The 15,244-nt window shown below is 40.3% G+C and overlaps 1 protein-coding gene across 1 annotated transcript in view; it reads right to left on the minus strand.

Moving 5' to 3' along the window:
• Positions 1-14,413: 14,413 nt before the first annotated feature.
• sall4 (spalt-like transcription factor 4) overlaps positions 14,414-15,244 on the minus strand; it is a 35,129-nt gene continuing 34,298 nt past the window's right edge. The window contains exon 5 of the mRNA XM_070894876.1: positions 14,414-14,865. Coding sequence (XP_070750977.1) covers positions 14,440-14,865 — 426 coding nt within the window. The 3' untranslated portion in view covers positions 14,414-14,439. The remainder of the gene's footprint in view (positions 14,866-15,244) is intronic.

Raw genomic sequence — 15,244 nt, forward strand, 5'->3', positions numbered from 1 at the left:
GCCTACTAGGGTCAAAGGTAGACTGTGGGTACAGCCATGGCAACACCTTACAAGGCAACCATTTGTAGGCATCTCATCGAGAGCAAGGGGTGGGGTAATCCCACCACACAGAAAAACAGATCTGCCACGCGTCCCTGATAAGCTGCGATGATTACTTTGCCTTTAAAATTGCCCCATTTTCTGTACCACCTCCTCCCTCCGTGCCCTGTGGGAACTGACTGTTTCTGGCATGTGATTCTATTGATACTTCAATCAGTGTTAGCAGCCTGTTCCAACAGTTAAATCCATTCAGTCCTCATCCGAGGTCGACATGCACCTTCCAGCAAGGGGTTTTGAACAGCTATTAGGATTGGGAACCCTGGGTGATTTTGTTCCCTCTGCCTTTGCTGAAGCCAATTGTATCATTGCTCAAGTTTAGATCTATTGATTGAAAGCAGAACAGGTTAGAATAGTCCTGCTCTCCCTAGATTAAATACCACAACAGACACGTTAAAGAATTTACTCACTTCAAGATTAGTTAGGCTGACAATTTAGTGCACTGCTTACCGAATTCTGCATTGTTCGAGGTGAAGTCTTTCAGAATGAGTGTAGATGGAGGCCTTGTTTGGCTGTGCAGGTAGATGTGGCGTAACAAAAAAAAAATCACCCAAACAAAATGTTTGACCTTGCTGTGCACAATTCACTGCATGATTTGCCAACATAACAGTGACCACATTTCGAAAGTAATTGATTGGTTGTGAAACATTAAGTTCTGAGGAAGCTGTATCAATGAGTTCTTTTAAAATGTGAAAGTGTTTATTTTTATGAGTTTACAATCTATGTGAGTCTCATTGATCATAAATATCACCTAACATTTCTCAAGTGTTAGCAGTTCTAAGAAAAACAATGAAATGGAAGTATTGTTTAAAATAGATTCTTGTTCGGTTTTTGCTAGCACATACATACAAACTTATCACAAGGAATGCACTGTTTATAGTGCTCTTTTATCAATGTACATTCAGGATTTAATACAATAGACTCTGTTAATGTTGCCTTTGGAAGCAAAGGGCACAGCCGGTTACAATGAGGAGCCAAGTAACCACTGAATCCCCTTAGAATCAGCTTGGTGCAGTTGGAAGCACACGCTCCTAAATCAGAAGATTGTGAGTTAAACCCCACTGCAGACATAAGTGCACACTCTAGGTTGATATTTCAGTGCATAATAACCCTGGATGCTCTTCAAAAGTAATTATATAAATGAAAGTTCTTCTTTATGGCTTAGTTTACATATATAATCACAAGATGTATTACCGAGTTAGATGAAGTCCCTACTACTCGGGGGATCAAGAGGTATGGCGAGAAAGCAGGAATGGGGTACTGAAGTTGCATGTTCAGCCATGAACTCATTGAATGGCGGTGCAGGCTAGCAGGGCTGAATGGTCTACTCCTGCACCTATTTTCTATGTTTCTATGATCCAAGAAGAGTAAGGAAGTTTAAATTTGAGCTGCATTTGGCCCCCTTACCCTCCTTGATAAACAATCAACTGATCCTTGCTGATTAGGACAGATTCTATTTGTGACACTGATTTCTCTCACCACCCCAACTCTTCCCCTCGGTTGAACAGCCTTCTGTTAATTAGTTTAGGATAGCTATTTGCTGCAGATACCAGTTTTACTCTATCCTAACAGAAGATACCAGAGAGAAAATGAGAGAATAGAAGATGCTAAACTTCTGATGTCAGAGTTTTAATAAGGGATTGTTAAATTAAAGGGATAGTGCTACCTTGAAACCAAGACACATTTAATTTGAAAACTTGTCAGAGGTATACAGATGTGTGTTCAATGTTGAAAAGAATGTTTATAGACATAGACATTTACCAGTAAATAATCTGTATAACTTTATAAAATGTATTTGTTTCCATACTGGTTACACAAATCCATTCATAAAGAAATACATTTCCCTACAATGCCTTCAGGCATCTATTTGAACAATAGATTTTGATCTATAATCCAGGCATGCATAAAATCCAGTATTAAAGCTCATCTTACAGGAAGGGAAGAACTGAATCCATGCGGCAGCGGAGAGTCGGTAGGGGGAGGTTTCAACATTATATTAGATTGAGCAAGTGGGTGGGGAGAAGAATTGAGATTCTATGTAAGGGTTCACCAACTGTGACTGTCGCCATTCTTATTCAGAGATTCTCCTTTCACTGCTTACATTGTGAGTGTTGTTGCTGAATAGAACCGCAGCAGATCTTTCCAGCAGAGGCATTACATGTAGGTCTTGTTCCAATCTCTCTACTTTCAGTTCTCAGTTTTAATGATGGCTCTTCTTGCAACTAAGAGAGAGAACCAGCTTAATTTCTCTGTCAGATCTATTGCCATTGGTTGGACTCCTAAAATGCCATATGTACTCAAGGTACTTTGGTCCATAAAGAGACATTCTTGGGACTGTTCCATAAATCTTGTACCAAGGTCCTCCCTTCCATCAGCTGGCTGTTTGTGGTATAACAGTTAAATTTTTTTCGGAGCAAATTTTAAGCTTTTCTACAAGTAGGCCAATGTTTTTAAATTGGTCTAATGGCAGCATCGGTGATACAGATTTCTTTTGTAAAATGTGGACTGAGATAGTCAGCTGTGAAAGTGCAAACATGATACTGAATATAGTTACAATACCACTTATAGAAAATTCCAGTAAACTGGTCCCATCTTATTTGCCTCTTTTCAGACCCCAGGTCACTCCATACTGCCTCCATGTCCCATTTTTATCTTCGTCAGTATGAAAGGCAACAACCAAACAATACCCTTTATGGAAGAAGAGTGGTTGCCACCATCTATACGCTCCAAATTGGAGCATGGCCAGTTCAACAATTACTGGAACGACCCATTCCCATCTTAATGTAAGCATTTCAATTTCTTATAATGACATTCCCTTTGAAAATGATTCAATTTAATGAAGATCTTCAGTCTCTTACTAGAAACGTAACAAATTAAGCATTTATATTGTGAGGTCAATTATAAATCAGAAACGGTCATCAACCAATTCAAAAAGACTATTGTTCAATCAAACTCTAAAATTCAGGCAAGTGTGGATCAAGCCGCTCTTTGTCCAGATTCGTCAACATGAAGCAAAATATAATATAAAAACAGTTAAAGAGGAAGGATAAGAAAATAAAGAACTTGCTTTCATATAGCACCAATTACATTCTCTGGGCAGCCCAAAGCATTTCATCGTCAATTAATTCTTTATGAAATGCAGGCAAACACTACAGCTCATTTTATCAATGATGGCTGCTAATGTTAAATTAGGGGGGCATGGAAAACTGGGAGAAAGAATGCAAGAAATTGCATACAGACAGTTGGCAGATAGAAATTAATGTGATTAGTGTGAGGTAATACATTTTGGGATTAAAAACAAGACATGGGAGTATATACTTAAATGGAAAGACACTGGGTCTAAAATTCCAGTCGGAGGCTTACTTCGAATGAACGCCTCCGACCCAAAACATTTTTACGAAAATACCTGGTGGTCCCAGAGGTGCCTTCGATTCCGGTTGGAGGCATTCACTCCATGTGTAACGTATGGGGACAGGATTTCCCCATATGTACAAAAAAGCTGGTGTCACATGGGCCTGGACCACCAATCACTCTGCAGTATTCTCATTGAGAATAATGGGAACTCCGTTTCCGAGTCCCCATTACTATCAATGAGAATAAATCCCTAAAATAAGAAACACAACATAATAAATAAAAGGAACACCTCACATATTTAAAATTAATTGAAATTAAAGTTAATTAAATGTTTTAGAAAAATAAATATTTTGGGGCGTTTTTAAAAAATGTTTTAATAGTGTTAAAAATAAACTTACCTTAATGGATAGGTTTTAACTATAAAAATGTGTATTTAAATTAAATTTGTATATGTTTTAAAACTCTTACGCTGGTAAAAGTAGGCTATGCGCCTACATTTATCAGGCATAAGGGTTTGAAGGACATTCGTTGGGCGTGAGTTGGGCAAATTGCCCAATCTTACCAGCACGAATATCCTTCTGGGGATGCGGAGGACCTGTCAAGAGAAATCTTGACCGATCGGAAAAGCCGGTTTTTGGTGCATGCGCATCGCACCCCGAAAACCAGCTTTTGCGAGGCCTTGCCGGGTCTGTCCGCACTTTGTATGGACCCGGCGAAGCCGGAATTTTAGCCCCACGAAAGGGTATGGATAAACAGTGAGCGAGGTGTTCAAATATATAATTCTCAAAGCCTGAGCAGAGATAGTTAAAGATTTTTAAAAAAAAGGTCAACAGCATTTTACATAAGAACACAAGATCATAAATATTAGCAGGCTTAGGCTATAGAGCCCCTCGAGCCTGCTCCGCCATTCAATATCATGGCTGATCATTGACTTCAACTCTACATCTCTTGATTTCCCTAGACTCCAAAAATCTATCTATCTCAGCCTTGAATGTATTCAGAGGTTCAGCATCCACAGCCCTCTGGGGAAGAGAATTCCAAAGATTTATCACTGAGTGAAGAAATTCCTCCTCATCTCTATATTAAATGGCCTAGCCCTTATCCTGAGCTGTGCCCCTAGTTCTAGAAACTCTCTTCTGTGCTGTAAACCGCTATGGTGCTAAGACAGAAAAATCATATGAGGAAGCCATCTCACCCCCCTCACTTCACCCACCACTAATGTGGCACAGGGAGGGAAGAGAATGTTGTACCTCTTTACAATCGCTGTGCTTAGAGAACTGATGAAGGCTTTTCAGTGAGTGGTGGATTTTGACCAAATCAAAAGTAGCCTTCTTCAGTCCTCTGGGGACAAGAACTTTAGCTTGAAAGGACTGAAATCAGCTTTGCACACAAGCTTCACAGATCAGATCAAAGAAATCGATGATCTGTGTTGCAATGGTGTCTTGGGCACCCACAGTCTTAAGCAGCAAGACTGTTTAACCAAGCTGAGGAACAAAACGATCTAGCAGTACAGATTCATAAATCTCTAATGAGGGTGTAGAGGTAAGTATATGTGGGATTCTGGGTTCTATAAAAAAGGGGTACTGAATAGAAAAGCAAGGATGTTACACTGAATTTGTACAGGACATTGGCTAGCCCAAAGCTAGATTTTAAGTGTAGTTCTAGCCATTCCATTTTGGGAAGGATATTGAAGCCATGGAAAGATTACACTGGAATACCAGTCATAGTTTGGAAGAAATTATCAATTAATTATTTTTTACACTCGAGCAGAGGATTAGGGGAAATCCAAGAGATTTTCAAAATCATGAAAAGATTTTGGGAAGGCAAGGAATCAGATAGTTTATACTGGTTGGTGAATTAGTAACAGAGGCATAGATTCAGGGTCATCAGTAGAAAAATTAAGGGGGAAGTTCGAAGAAATGTTTTTACAACCAAATTATTACAACTTGGGATGCTTTCCTACAAATGGCTTTTGAGGCAGAGACAAAAGCATCATTCAAAAGGGAAGTCGATAACTATTTGAAAAATAATATAGGGAATGGGCAGCGGAATTGAATTAGACCAAAATGCTTCAGGTGAAGTTTTGGCACCAGTACAGGTACAATGCGCTGAATGCCTCCTTTTTTTGCTGCAAATTTATGATTTACCTGTCCAACAATAATTACTGTAAACATTAGCACCTCAGTACACAAGTTAGAATCGATATTCACAACTAATTTTACTTCTAAACAACTCTTCACAATTGAACAGAAAAAAATACAACTTCAGAACACACTCCATATAATCTCTACATCCTCTTAAATCCAGGCTTTTTCTTGTGTTGCAGTCGCTGGGTTTGTGGCGTTAGCTGATCTTATGAGACAATGCTGTTATTATTGGCCTCATTGCCATGTATTTGAAACTAGGGGGAGGGGAGGAAGAGAGAGAAAGAACAAAAATCAGCCCAAGTTCCCACTGCTGATTGCTGTCCAGCTTGTACTGGAAGTGAATGAATTGGTGCCAGGATTGGATTTGGCTATGATGCCCTCCAAAGTCATAAGTTGCCAGCATTCAACACATGAAAAATGGCTACTTGGATGAGGCACTGGAGGGTGAACGGCACCTGTGAAGTGTGCCAGTGAGAGTCAACATCCTGGAGAAAAATTGAAGAAAAACATTCCATCAAATTAATTCATCAATCTGTACACAATAATCCATTTATGAAACATTCATCTGCAAAATAGAAATCCTAGTCGTTCGTACTCTACCACCAGATATAATTGGCTCCACACCTTTCACTTAGCTACAGTTGAGTTTAGGTGCAGATGGCAGAGATGAACACCTCAAGGCCCCAACCTATTGGTTATACAGCACAAACTTCTAAGTGCACTGGGCAGCTTGCCAGCGAGCTTTCATACAATGGCAGAGGGCATGAAGGGCAATCTACGACCAGAGTTCCTCAAGGGTCGCCTACCACGGTCAACCCAGGAGTCTTCAATGGAAGTCCAGCAGCCTTCCACCTCCCTTGCTGTAGCCACAAGTGATGCACCTTTTAGGCGCACTAGAATAGGTAAGCGAGCATAAAAGACAGGAACTCGGGCTTTGCAGGAGGGTAATTTTTAGTTCTCGATGTTCAGTGTAAGCAATTGTCAAATAGAGAGAGTGAAGTATCTTGGTATATTAAACTTTTTTTCTTGGATAGAGGGCTTGGTCTGGTCCAGGAGCACATGGCCATGTGGGTACAGTCGATGGCCCCTGCACCTGAGGAAATCCATCAAATATTACAAAACCCAACACACTCTCCCCCTGGTTGGCATTATCTATTGAGATGATGATGAATTCCTGGGACCTAGTAAACATTGCACCAGTGATATCCCTGGAATTTTTCCAAAGGCCAAAAAAGCTGACAAGGTGGTTAGAGAAGAGGTTCTGAAACACTAATGGAATTAATTTGCCACATTATGCAATACATATACTAATATGTAAAAGGTGGTGTATTCATTATATTCCAAAAACTATTTCCGTATAGCACTTCACAAATATAAAGCAGACACAAATCAATGTGGAGTTAAAGGAGATGTTAGGAAGGGTAATTAAAAGCTTGGTGAGTTTTAAAAGAAGATATTTAAAGTAACAGAGGCGCAGAGGTAGAGGTATTGGAGGAAATTCATGAGTTTATGGACTAGATGGCTGAAGGCACGAATGCCAATGGTGGGGTGAATGGAGAGGGAGCTGCTTAAGAGACCAAAGTTGGAGGAACACAAAGATAGGGAGGGAGGAGGCCATGCAGAGATTTAAACAGAAGGGTGACAATTTTAAATTTTGCTTTCAGTGCCCCAATTAACATCTGCAAGCACAAGGGTGATTGATGGGTGAATAGAAGTTGGTGCGGGTTAGGTTACGGACAGGAGAATTTTGGATGAGTTGAAGTTTAGGAGGTTCGAAGATGGGATGTCAGTCAAGAGAGCATTGGATTATTCATGTCTGGAGATGCCAACAGCATGAATGGGGATTTTGGCAGCAGTTGGGTTGAGGCAGGGGCAGAGACCGGGCAATGTTATGGAGCTGGAAGTAGGTTGTCTGTGTGATGGGGCAAGAAACTAAGCTCAGGGACAAATAGGATATTTGGGTTTTGAACAATCAGGTTCAACCTGAGACAGTAACCAGGGAGGGGGATGAAATAGATGGTGATGGTAGAGTTTGTGGCAAGGGCCAAAAACAGTGGCTTTGGCTTTACCAATATTTAACAGGAAGAAATTGTGGCTCATCCAGGACTGATGTCCGTCCAACAAGCAGTTTCACAACAGATAGGCAGTGGAAGGGTCAAAAGAGGTGGTGGAGAAGACTAGCTGGGTATCATCAGCATACATGTGGAACTGGACGTCTTGACTTTGGATGATGTCACCAATGGGAAGCATGCAGCGGAGGATGAGGATGGGTCAAAGGATAGATCCTTGGGGACTCTAGAGGCAATGATGTGGGAACTCGAAGAGAAGCCATTTCTGGAGATGCTCTAATTACAATTGGATAGGCAAGAGTGAAACCAAGTGAGGGTAGTCCCACTCATTAGAAGAGAGGCATTGGAGGAGAATGATATGGTCAACTGCATCAAAGGCTGTAGAGTGGTTGAGAAGCACCATGGTTAATCACAGAAGCCATCATTTGTGACTGTTTAGGGCTGTTTCAGTACCCTGGCAGTGTAGAAACCAGATTGAAGAGATTTAAACATGGAGTCATAGAAAAAATGGACATGGATTTGGGAAGCGACAACCCATTCAAGGAGATGGAAGAGAATGGTTGGAGATTGGCCGTTAGTTTGCAAGGACAGAGAGGTGTGGGTGGGTTTATCTTTGAAGAGGGGAAGGTTTATGAAAAGACATGAAATGTGTTTTGAAATGTTCATGTTATATAGTAATTCAGATCTTTTGACTTGGATAGTTCCACAGCCCTATTTTAAATTCCATGTTTGGATATGCAAATATAAAAGACAATTCACGCTTTCCCCACAACTCTTTTTCCAACACACTTATGCTGGGCCAATTTTAGACAACTGCAGCTCTCTCAAGTTCTCAATCAAATAGCCATTCTTAATGTGAAAATTCTAGATACTATTTTGTGAAGCTATTCAATAGTGGTAGTGTTTGGAGAGGGGTGGGTGGGGGCGTTGGAGCCCGGATATCAAACAGGAACTTTCGAACAGAATCAACTGGACGAATTTCAGGAGACTGATTTTTTTTGTCCTCTCTTAGCACTGGGGTGTAGCAAAATGTGGTGCCCCTAGTCCATCCCAGCAGAGATCAGCAAGCTCAGCAGACTGGGAAATAAGCTTGGGGCATTCTGTTATACGTGGTTCAGTACTGCATTGGCAGTGTCGACCAAGCCAACAATGGATCTATGCTTAAAATACAATGAAGATCATTAGCTGGACTTGTGTGCACTATGGCTACTGCAATGACACTCCAAAATGGACACAATGGGTAACAAACATCACAGCAGTTCTATCCCACATAATTCTTACAATATAAAAGATACAATTTGGAAGTGTTATTTCAAAAACATCTTCCTGCTGCCATCACATCAAATCACATTACTTAAAAGGCACATTGCACAAAATGAGTTGGTTTCCTGGTGATGTTAAAACACTAATTCAATGAAATAAACAGAAACTGGACATCAGCCATGGAGGAAGGATTGCAAGATTTAGAAATACAGTATCCTTTGAACTTAGGAACTATGTTGTTAATTGAATGTTCTAGTCCAATGTAAAATGGAAATCAACTTTGAATTCGAATGCAATCTGAAAGTCAGATTTTGAAGACTTAAAAACATGCACCAAAGTGGAACTCTAGGTACTGTGGGCCCAAAATTCCACATTGACATTTTTTGGCATTATTTCCGATTAACAGCCATTTTTTTTAGTCCGAAATAACGGCAAAATAATAAGGCCGAAGTTTAGCCAAAATTATATTTCACTTCGGCGCAGTGCAGAAATAGCTCCGTTTTTTAGGATGGAGCTAATTTTTTTCAAATAAAAATGACGCCCGTTCTGCGCATGCCCAAGCATTTAGGTTTCCAGGGTAATGCGAGGCACAATGGGAGGGAAGGAGCTGTCTCTCTCCGGTTCCCAGACATGGGAGGAAGAAAATGTAGGCTGAGAGCTGCATTTTTATAATTGTGTAGCGGGAGCTTTACTCTGTAGCTAACTCATGCTATATCTGCCCTGGGAGTGTTTTGATGCTGAAATGTGAATGCCCCGTCCGAGCCGCCTGACTCTGCCGATGACTCCAAGTGGCCCACTGCGGCCGCCCCTATCCCTGGCCAAATAGCCAGCTACACCCGCCCCTTTCCCTGGCCGAGCCACCGGAGGAATCGGTTGCTTTCAGTCCCTGTTGAGAGGTGAACTGGTATAAGAATTAAACTGTATCAACACAATTACATAGCATAACAGACACCATCAGCTACCTATAGAATGATTTTGAAGTATCAGTGTTTTATCACAGTAAATATTAAGTCCTAAAAATAAAATAACTTTTTATAATTAAGTAGTTCAAAGATAATATTGCATCACTACATTCAATAGGACCATAATAAATACAGATCAACACAACAAATCAATCTTAAGCCCCAGGGTAATGGCCAAAGTGCCCCCATTAACGCAGATTTCAATCGAACTCCGACTTGGTAAAGCAAGGTTTTAAAAAGTGGTCCTTCGCGCTGTCCTTTTTTAAAAAACAAATCCTTCTTGGCGAAACTCGCAAAAACGGGCAAAAAACGGCGTTATGGGTGGATTTGACCGAGTGAAATAAAAAAAACGGCACTTAAAAAAAATGGCTGTTATCTCTTAAGGACGGTGTTATATCATTGGCGAAACAAGCAAAATTGCCTTAAATTAAGTTAGCTCCAAAAAACACTGCTCAAAAAAAAAAGCTCAATGGTGGTGAATTTTGGGCCACTTACTTAAAATCAAATGAACTTCAATTTACCTCAGATCTGCAACTGCACAGATACAAGTATCACCACTTATAATGGATAAAGACAAAGCATATAGGACTCCCTTAATAGCTTGATGGGTAATGCACAAGGTATATTACTGAGCTATACATACCTGTCATATCCCACACTCCATCCGTGTCTGTGCAGTTCGCAAACCTCAACCAGGGCAGCAGAGCCTGCACTCCAACCCAATAATCAATTTCCATTGCCATTTCCTTAGACAATTTAACACAATGAACAATCTTAGAGACCATTAATTTAACAGGGGGAAAATTAAAACTACAAACCTCTAGTAGATAAACAGTCTCACTGGCAACAATTACATTCAGGTGCAACATTGTTGTATTGGTGTATTCAACAAAGTGCAGTGGGCGGTCGAGGGGGTCGTTCAACCGGACTGCCTGCCTCTCTTCCGCGCGTACATCCGCGCCAGGGTGTCCCTAGAGATGGAGCACGCGGTGTCCACCGGTACGCTTGCGGCCTTCCGTGAGAGGTGGGCGCCGGAGGGACTGGAGTGCATCGTTACCCCCGGCAACCAAATTTTAATTTGATTTTATATGTTTTAAAGTTTAATTTGTTTTATTTGCCGGTTTTAGTGTCCCCCTCCCCTTTTATAGGGGGCACTTGTAAATTATATGGTTTTAATGCCCCAAAAAAAAAAATCACAAAAAAATCCCCCCAAAAAAACAACAAAAAAAGGAGGGCAGTTAATAGTGTTTGGAGTGTCCCCCAGATCGGAGGGCACTCGATCTAATGTTTATTTGTTCCCCCCCCCAAGAGAGTTGTATTCACAAAGTACATCTAACAAATGACTAGTGATCATAGGATGAATGGTCTTAAGGGGTGATTATGCTTTTTATTACGTGCAGCTGCTTAAGCATGAGCTTCTGGTGCAATCCCCCTGGCCTAGCCAAGGTAGCCATTAACAGGTCCAGGCAGTAGGCAGTCGAGGGGGTCGTTCAGCCCAACTGCCGGCTTCTCTTCCGAGGTTACCCTTCGCACCAGGGTGTCCCTGGAGATGGAGCACACTGTGTCCACCGGTATGCTCGCGGCCTTCCGCGACAGGTGGGCACCAGAGAGACTGGAGTGCATCACCACCCCCGGGAACAGAATTTTAATTTAATTTGACCATTTAAAGTTCCCAGTTAATTTGGAAATTTGTGGGTTCTAGTGCCCTTACCATAGGGTGATTTTAAGTTTCTACCAAAAAAGTGTGCTATGTTTTCCCACTTTGTGCTGATCTCCTGAATGAACACTTCTTACCTGCAAGATGGTTATTCAGACTTACATCACGGACAAGCCAGATTCCACCTTTACCTTATGGTCATGCACAGAAGAATGTAATCCTTTGCTATTTTTTCTCTCTCCCATTGCCCAGAGACACTGAAGCAAACTAGTGTCTGCACAACTGCTACAGGTGAGATCAGCTAATGCAAAGGATCAAACCTGGGACTTTCTACTAAAAACACACCATAAGGTGGTCATACCAGAGATTAGTATTTCACTGGTTTGAAAGGTCTAATTTTGTGATTTGTAATTAGTTTTGTATATGAATAACACAAAGATAACCACATCTGCGACTGTGACAATGCTATCCTGCATTTATTCCCGTATGCCAGAAAGAAAAATCAAGTTTACATTCAGTAGATGTACTAAAGAGAGCCACTAAAACATTCATGAAAAGACAGCATATTCAAGGCATCAGCAACATGATGTAACAAAAGATCCATTTTTCATGTAAACCATATAGATTTTGCAGATTCAGTTACCCTTGGATCAGTCCATTTACATGTGAAAGCACCATGAAAAACATTATGGTAAACTGAAATCATAAAAGGCCAAAGTGAAGCAGTCATTTTGGAACTTCAAAAGAAAACAACACTACACTGAAATAGTAGCTTACTCTTCCATGTAGGCATTGAAATTTTACTCAAGCTACCAAGTCCCAAAGTATTCCATCTGCAAAGTAAGAGGCGGTGTCCATTTTGTTCAGCACTCCAGTTGTACATTCAGTGTTAAACTATAGCACACAGAAAAGTCAAGAGATTTCTTTTTAAAAACTGTTTGTGATGCTCCCAAATCTCTGTCGACAAAAAAAAACTTGGTCCATTTACTGATGTAACCGTTGTCCAACTGCACAAGGTATCTACTTCAAGCCAGTTAATTTTACAAAAGATTGGTCATATTCTACAAAACATAACCAGTATGACCAAAACAAAAAAAATTAAAAATAATTAAAACACAAATAAAAGTAAATTAGAAAGTGAGGTAGTTAACAAAATTACTTCAAGTTCTGGGGCCCACCCTCCCCACTTCCCTCATATGCTACACGTGGGTCTCCTTTGGCTAAAGCACAAATGGTGTACCATCCACAAATCAAACCAGTAACCTGGTTAAAACCAACCAGGGTACGCAATATTTAATCGATCAAGAAAGTACTCTTGTTTTATCAGTATTAAGCATTAGAAAAAGTCAACATCTCATTTAATGCTTTTTCTAATTTACTTTAAAAAATTGTTACTTACATTTTTTTTGTAAGGGACGCAAATATAATTCCTTGTAACCTGGGTAGTTACTGAATACTCCCAGATCTCAAATTCCAATTGTGAGAAAATTATATTCCAAGTGTAGCAATTGCATGAGAATTATGCAAAAACTTCTGGGTTTATAAGGAGTTGCACCTCTTGGCACCACCCGACCCCCACAAATCAAAAATATAGCAAGACCAAATCTCAAGGTCATTCATTTAGAATATAAAAGACAGTGCGTTATTTTATAAATTACAAAAAAAAACTATTAATTCGTTTCAACCAAATCCTTAAAATATCTGCACAGAAAGGGATTTTTGGTATTGCTACACATTTTTCTTTTCCCTTTCCCCTGCAATGTTCCCCCCCATCATCTTCTCCCCAAGGCACCACTCATGCTGGATTATGGTTCTGTAGATGGCTACCGGCCTTTGTACTTTGCCCAAATTGCCATTCTTTACATGATAGCATTAGCTACTTGTCTGGAAGGCATTATAGCTGTGCCCAATCCTGCCCTCGCCCAATATCTACACATACTCTTTCCAGCAGATGTTACAGCACTGTGACCATTTGCTTCTGCCTCTCCAGCACAGAGGCACTGAGGCCAATTGTAGAGCTGCAACTACAACTGCTGCTGAAAAATCAGCTAATTTATTCCTCCTCCCGCCCCCACCACCATCCCTATTTATTTGGTTCAGTTCCACAATTGGCAGAGAACTTCCGCTGAACATCCGGGGAGTCTGCAACCAGTAATTAGCTATTATAATCTTGGACTGAAGTTAATCCCAAGTAAAATTAAGCAATTTAGCAATATAATTTATTGAGTATGTAGTCTTATAAATGCATCTTTTATCTGGGATTTTATTTAAAACAAGAGTTCATTCAAGATGTTTTAAAGCAAAAGTTGTCATTGAATTTTAAACAGATGGCACCAATTGACATTCTAGAACAGTTACCCGCATAAATGGTTTTAATGTATAAACAGTAAATACAAATACATACACACACACACACACACACACACACATTCTCAAAGACAAATCGCTATAGTAGTTTATGGAAATGATTCATTTCAATTTCTACTCATTATTTCAAAACTAGCACTAATTACAGAATTTGTTTCAATCTTTGGATTCATAAGGATTTTGTAGTAAAAATTCATAAGAGGCTGTACACTTCAAATATTGTAAACTCAAAGTCAATATTGTAAACGCTTCACTTTGCAAGACCCGCTTTATTATTTTATTCTTTAGATAAATCCCAGAGTTTTATACACTAAATTTGCAAAGCAATGATTGTACTCATAACATAAATTCAGGAGGTACCCAGCAGTTTTGTTAGAGACAGCTACAGTAAAAAATCTATTTTACATATTTAAGGATTATATGAAAATAGTAGCCCATATTGAGGTCTGTGGTTGTTTTTCATAAAACCTAAGACTAAAATCTACTCTACCCTGCACTTTTTCTACAGAACGTCTTTTTTTTCTTTAATTAACAGTTATTTTGCTTTCTTCCACAAAATGGGGGAAGTGAGGTGTTGCAACATTTTCAGAACTAGGTTTTTCCTCATCAGCGATTGCTGGGCCAATGCCAGGCTGGGGTGCAACAACTTTGGAAACTGCAGTGCTGGTGTTCACAACAGAACCACTTGCCACACTAACGGTGATAGGAGGAATACCACCATTCTGAATCACTGAGATCTCATTGGTTTTCAAAGCTAAGCCATTGGTAAGCACAGTGGTGTACTGGTTCCAGACGGTTGGTTCAATATTCATTGCAGGAACCATTAGATCCTTTGGGAACATCTCGGAGATCTTCTTTGGGTCATTGCCAATCAGTATCATAGGACTGTCTAGTGAAAGACGTCTCCCACGTCTGGCTGAATTATTCCACATGTGAGTTCCAACATGGACCTACAATACAAAAAAGTGAAATACATCTGAGTGGTTTATTAGTGACGTGGTCAGGTTGTGCAATCCAACTGCAGAGTTTCAGCATCAAGCATTCCCTGGTCAGGATTAACTGGAATTAAATGCAGCGCAAGAGTTCCCTCTAGACTGCAACAACCTTCTTTCTCCTCCCTCCCCAAGAAACATGCACTCAAGAGCTGTTCCTCTATTGATCGATTTCCATTTTAGCTACAAACAGTTACTGTGCTAGATCAACAGTATTCACTACCCCCTCGACTCACTGCAAAGGCTCACAGTAGCAGGCTTTGGGAGCAGGGAACGAGGAGAGGAGGGCCTAACACAGCTGAGCCATAACTCGTCACCCAACATCCACACAGACACT

This window comes from Pristiophorus japonicus, chromosome 12 (assembly GCF_044704955.1).
Source record: "Pristiophorus japonicus isolate sPriJap1 chromosome 12, sPriJap1.hap1, whole genome shotgun sequence".
Taxonomy (NCBI): domain Eukaryota; kingdom Metazoa; phylum Chordata; class Chondrichthyes; family Pristiophoridae; genus Pristiophorus; species Pristiophorus japonicus.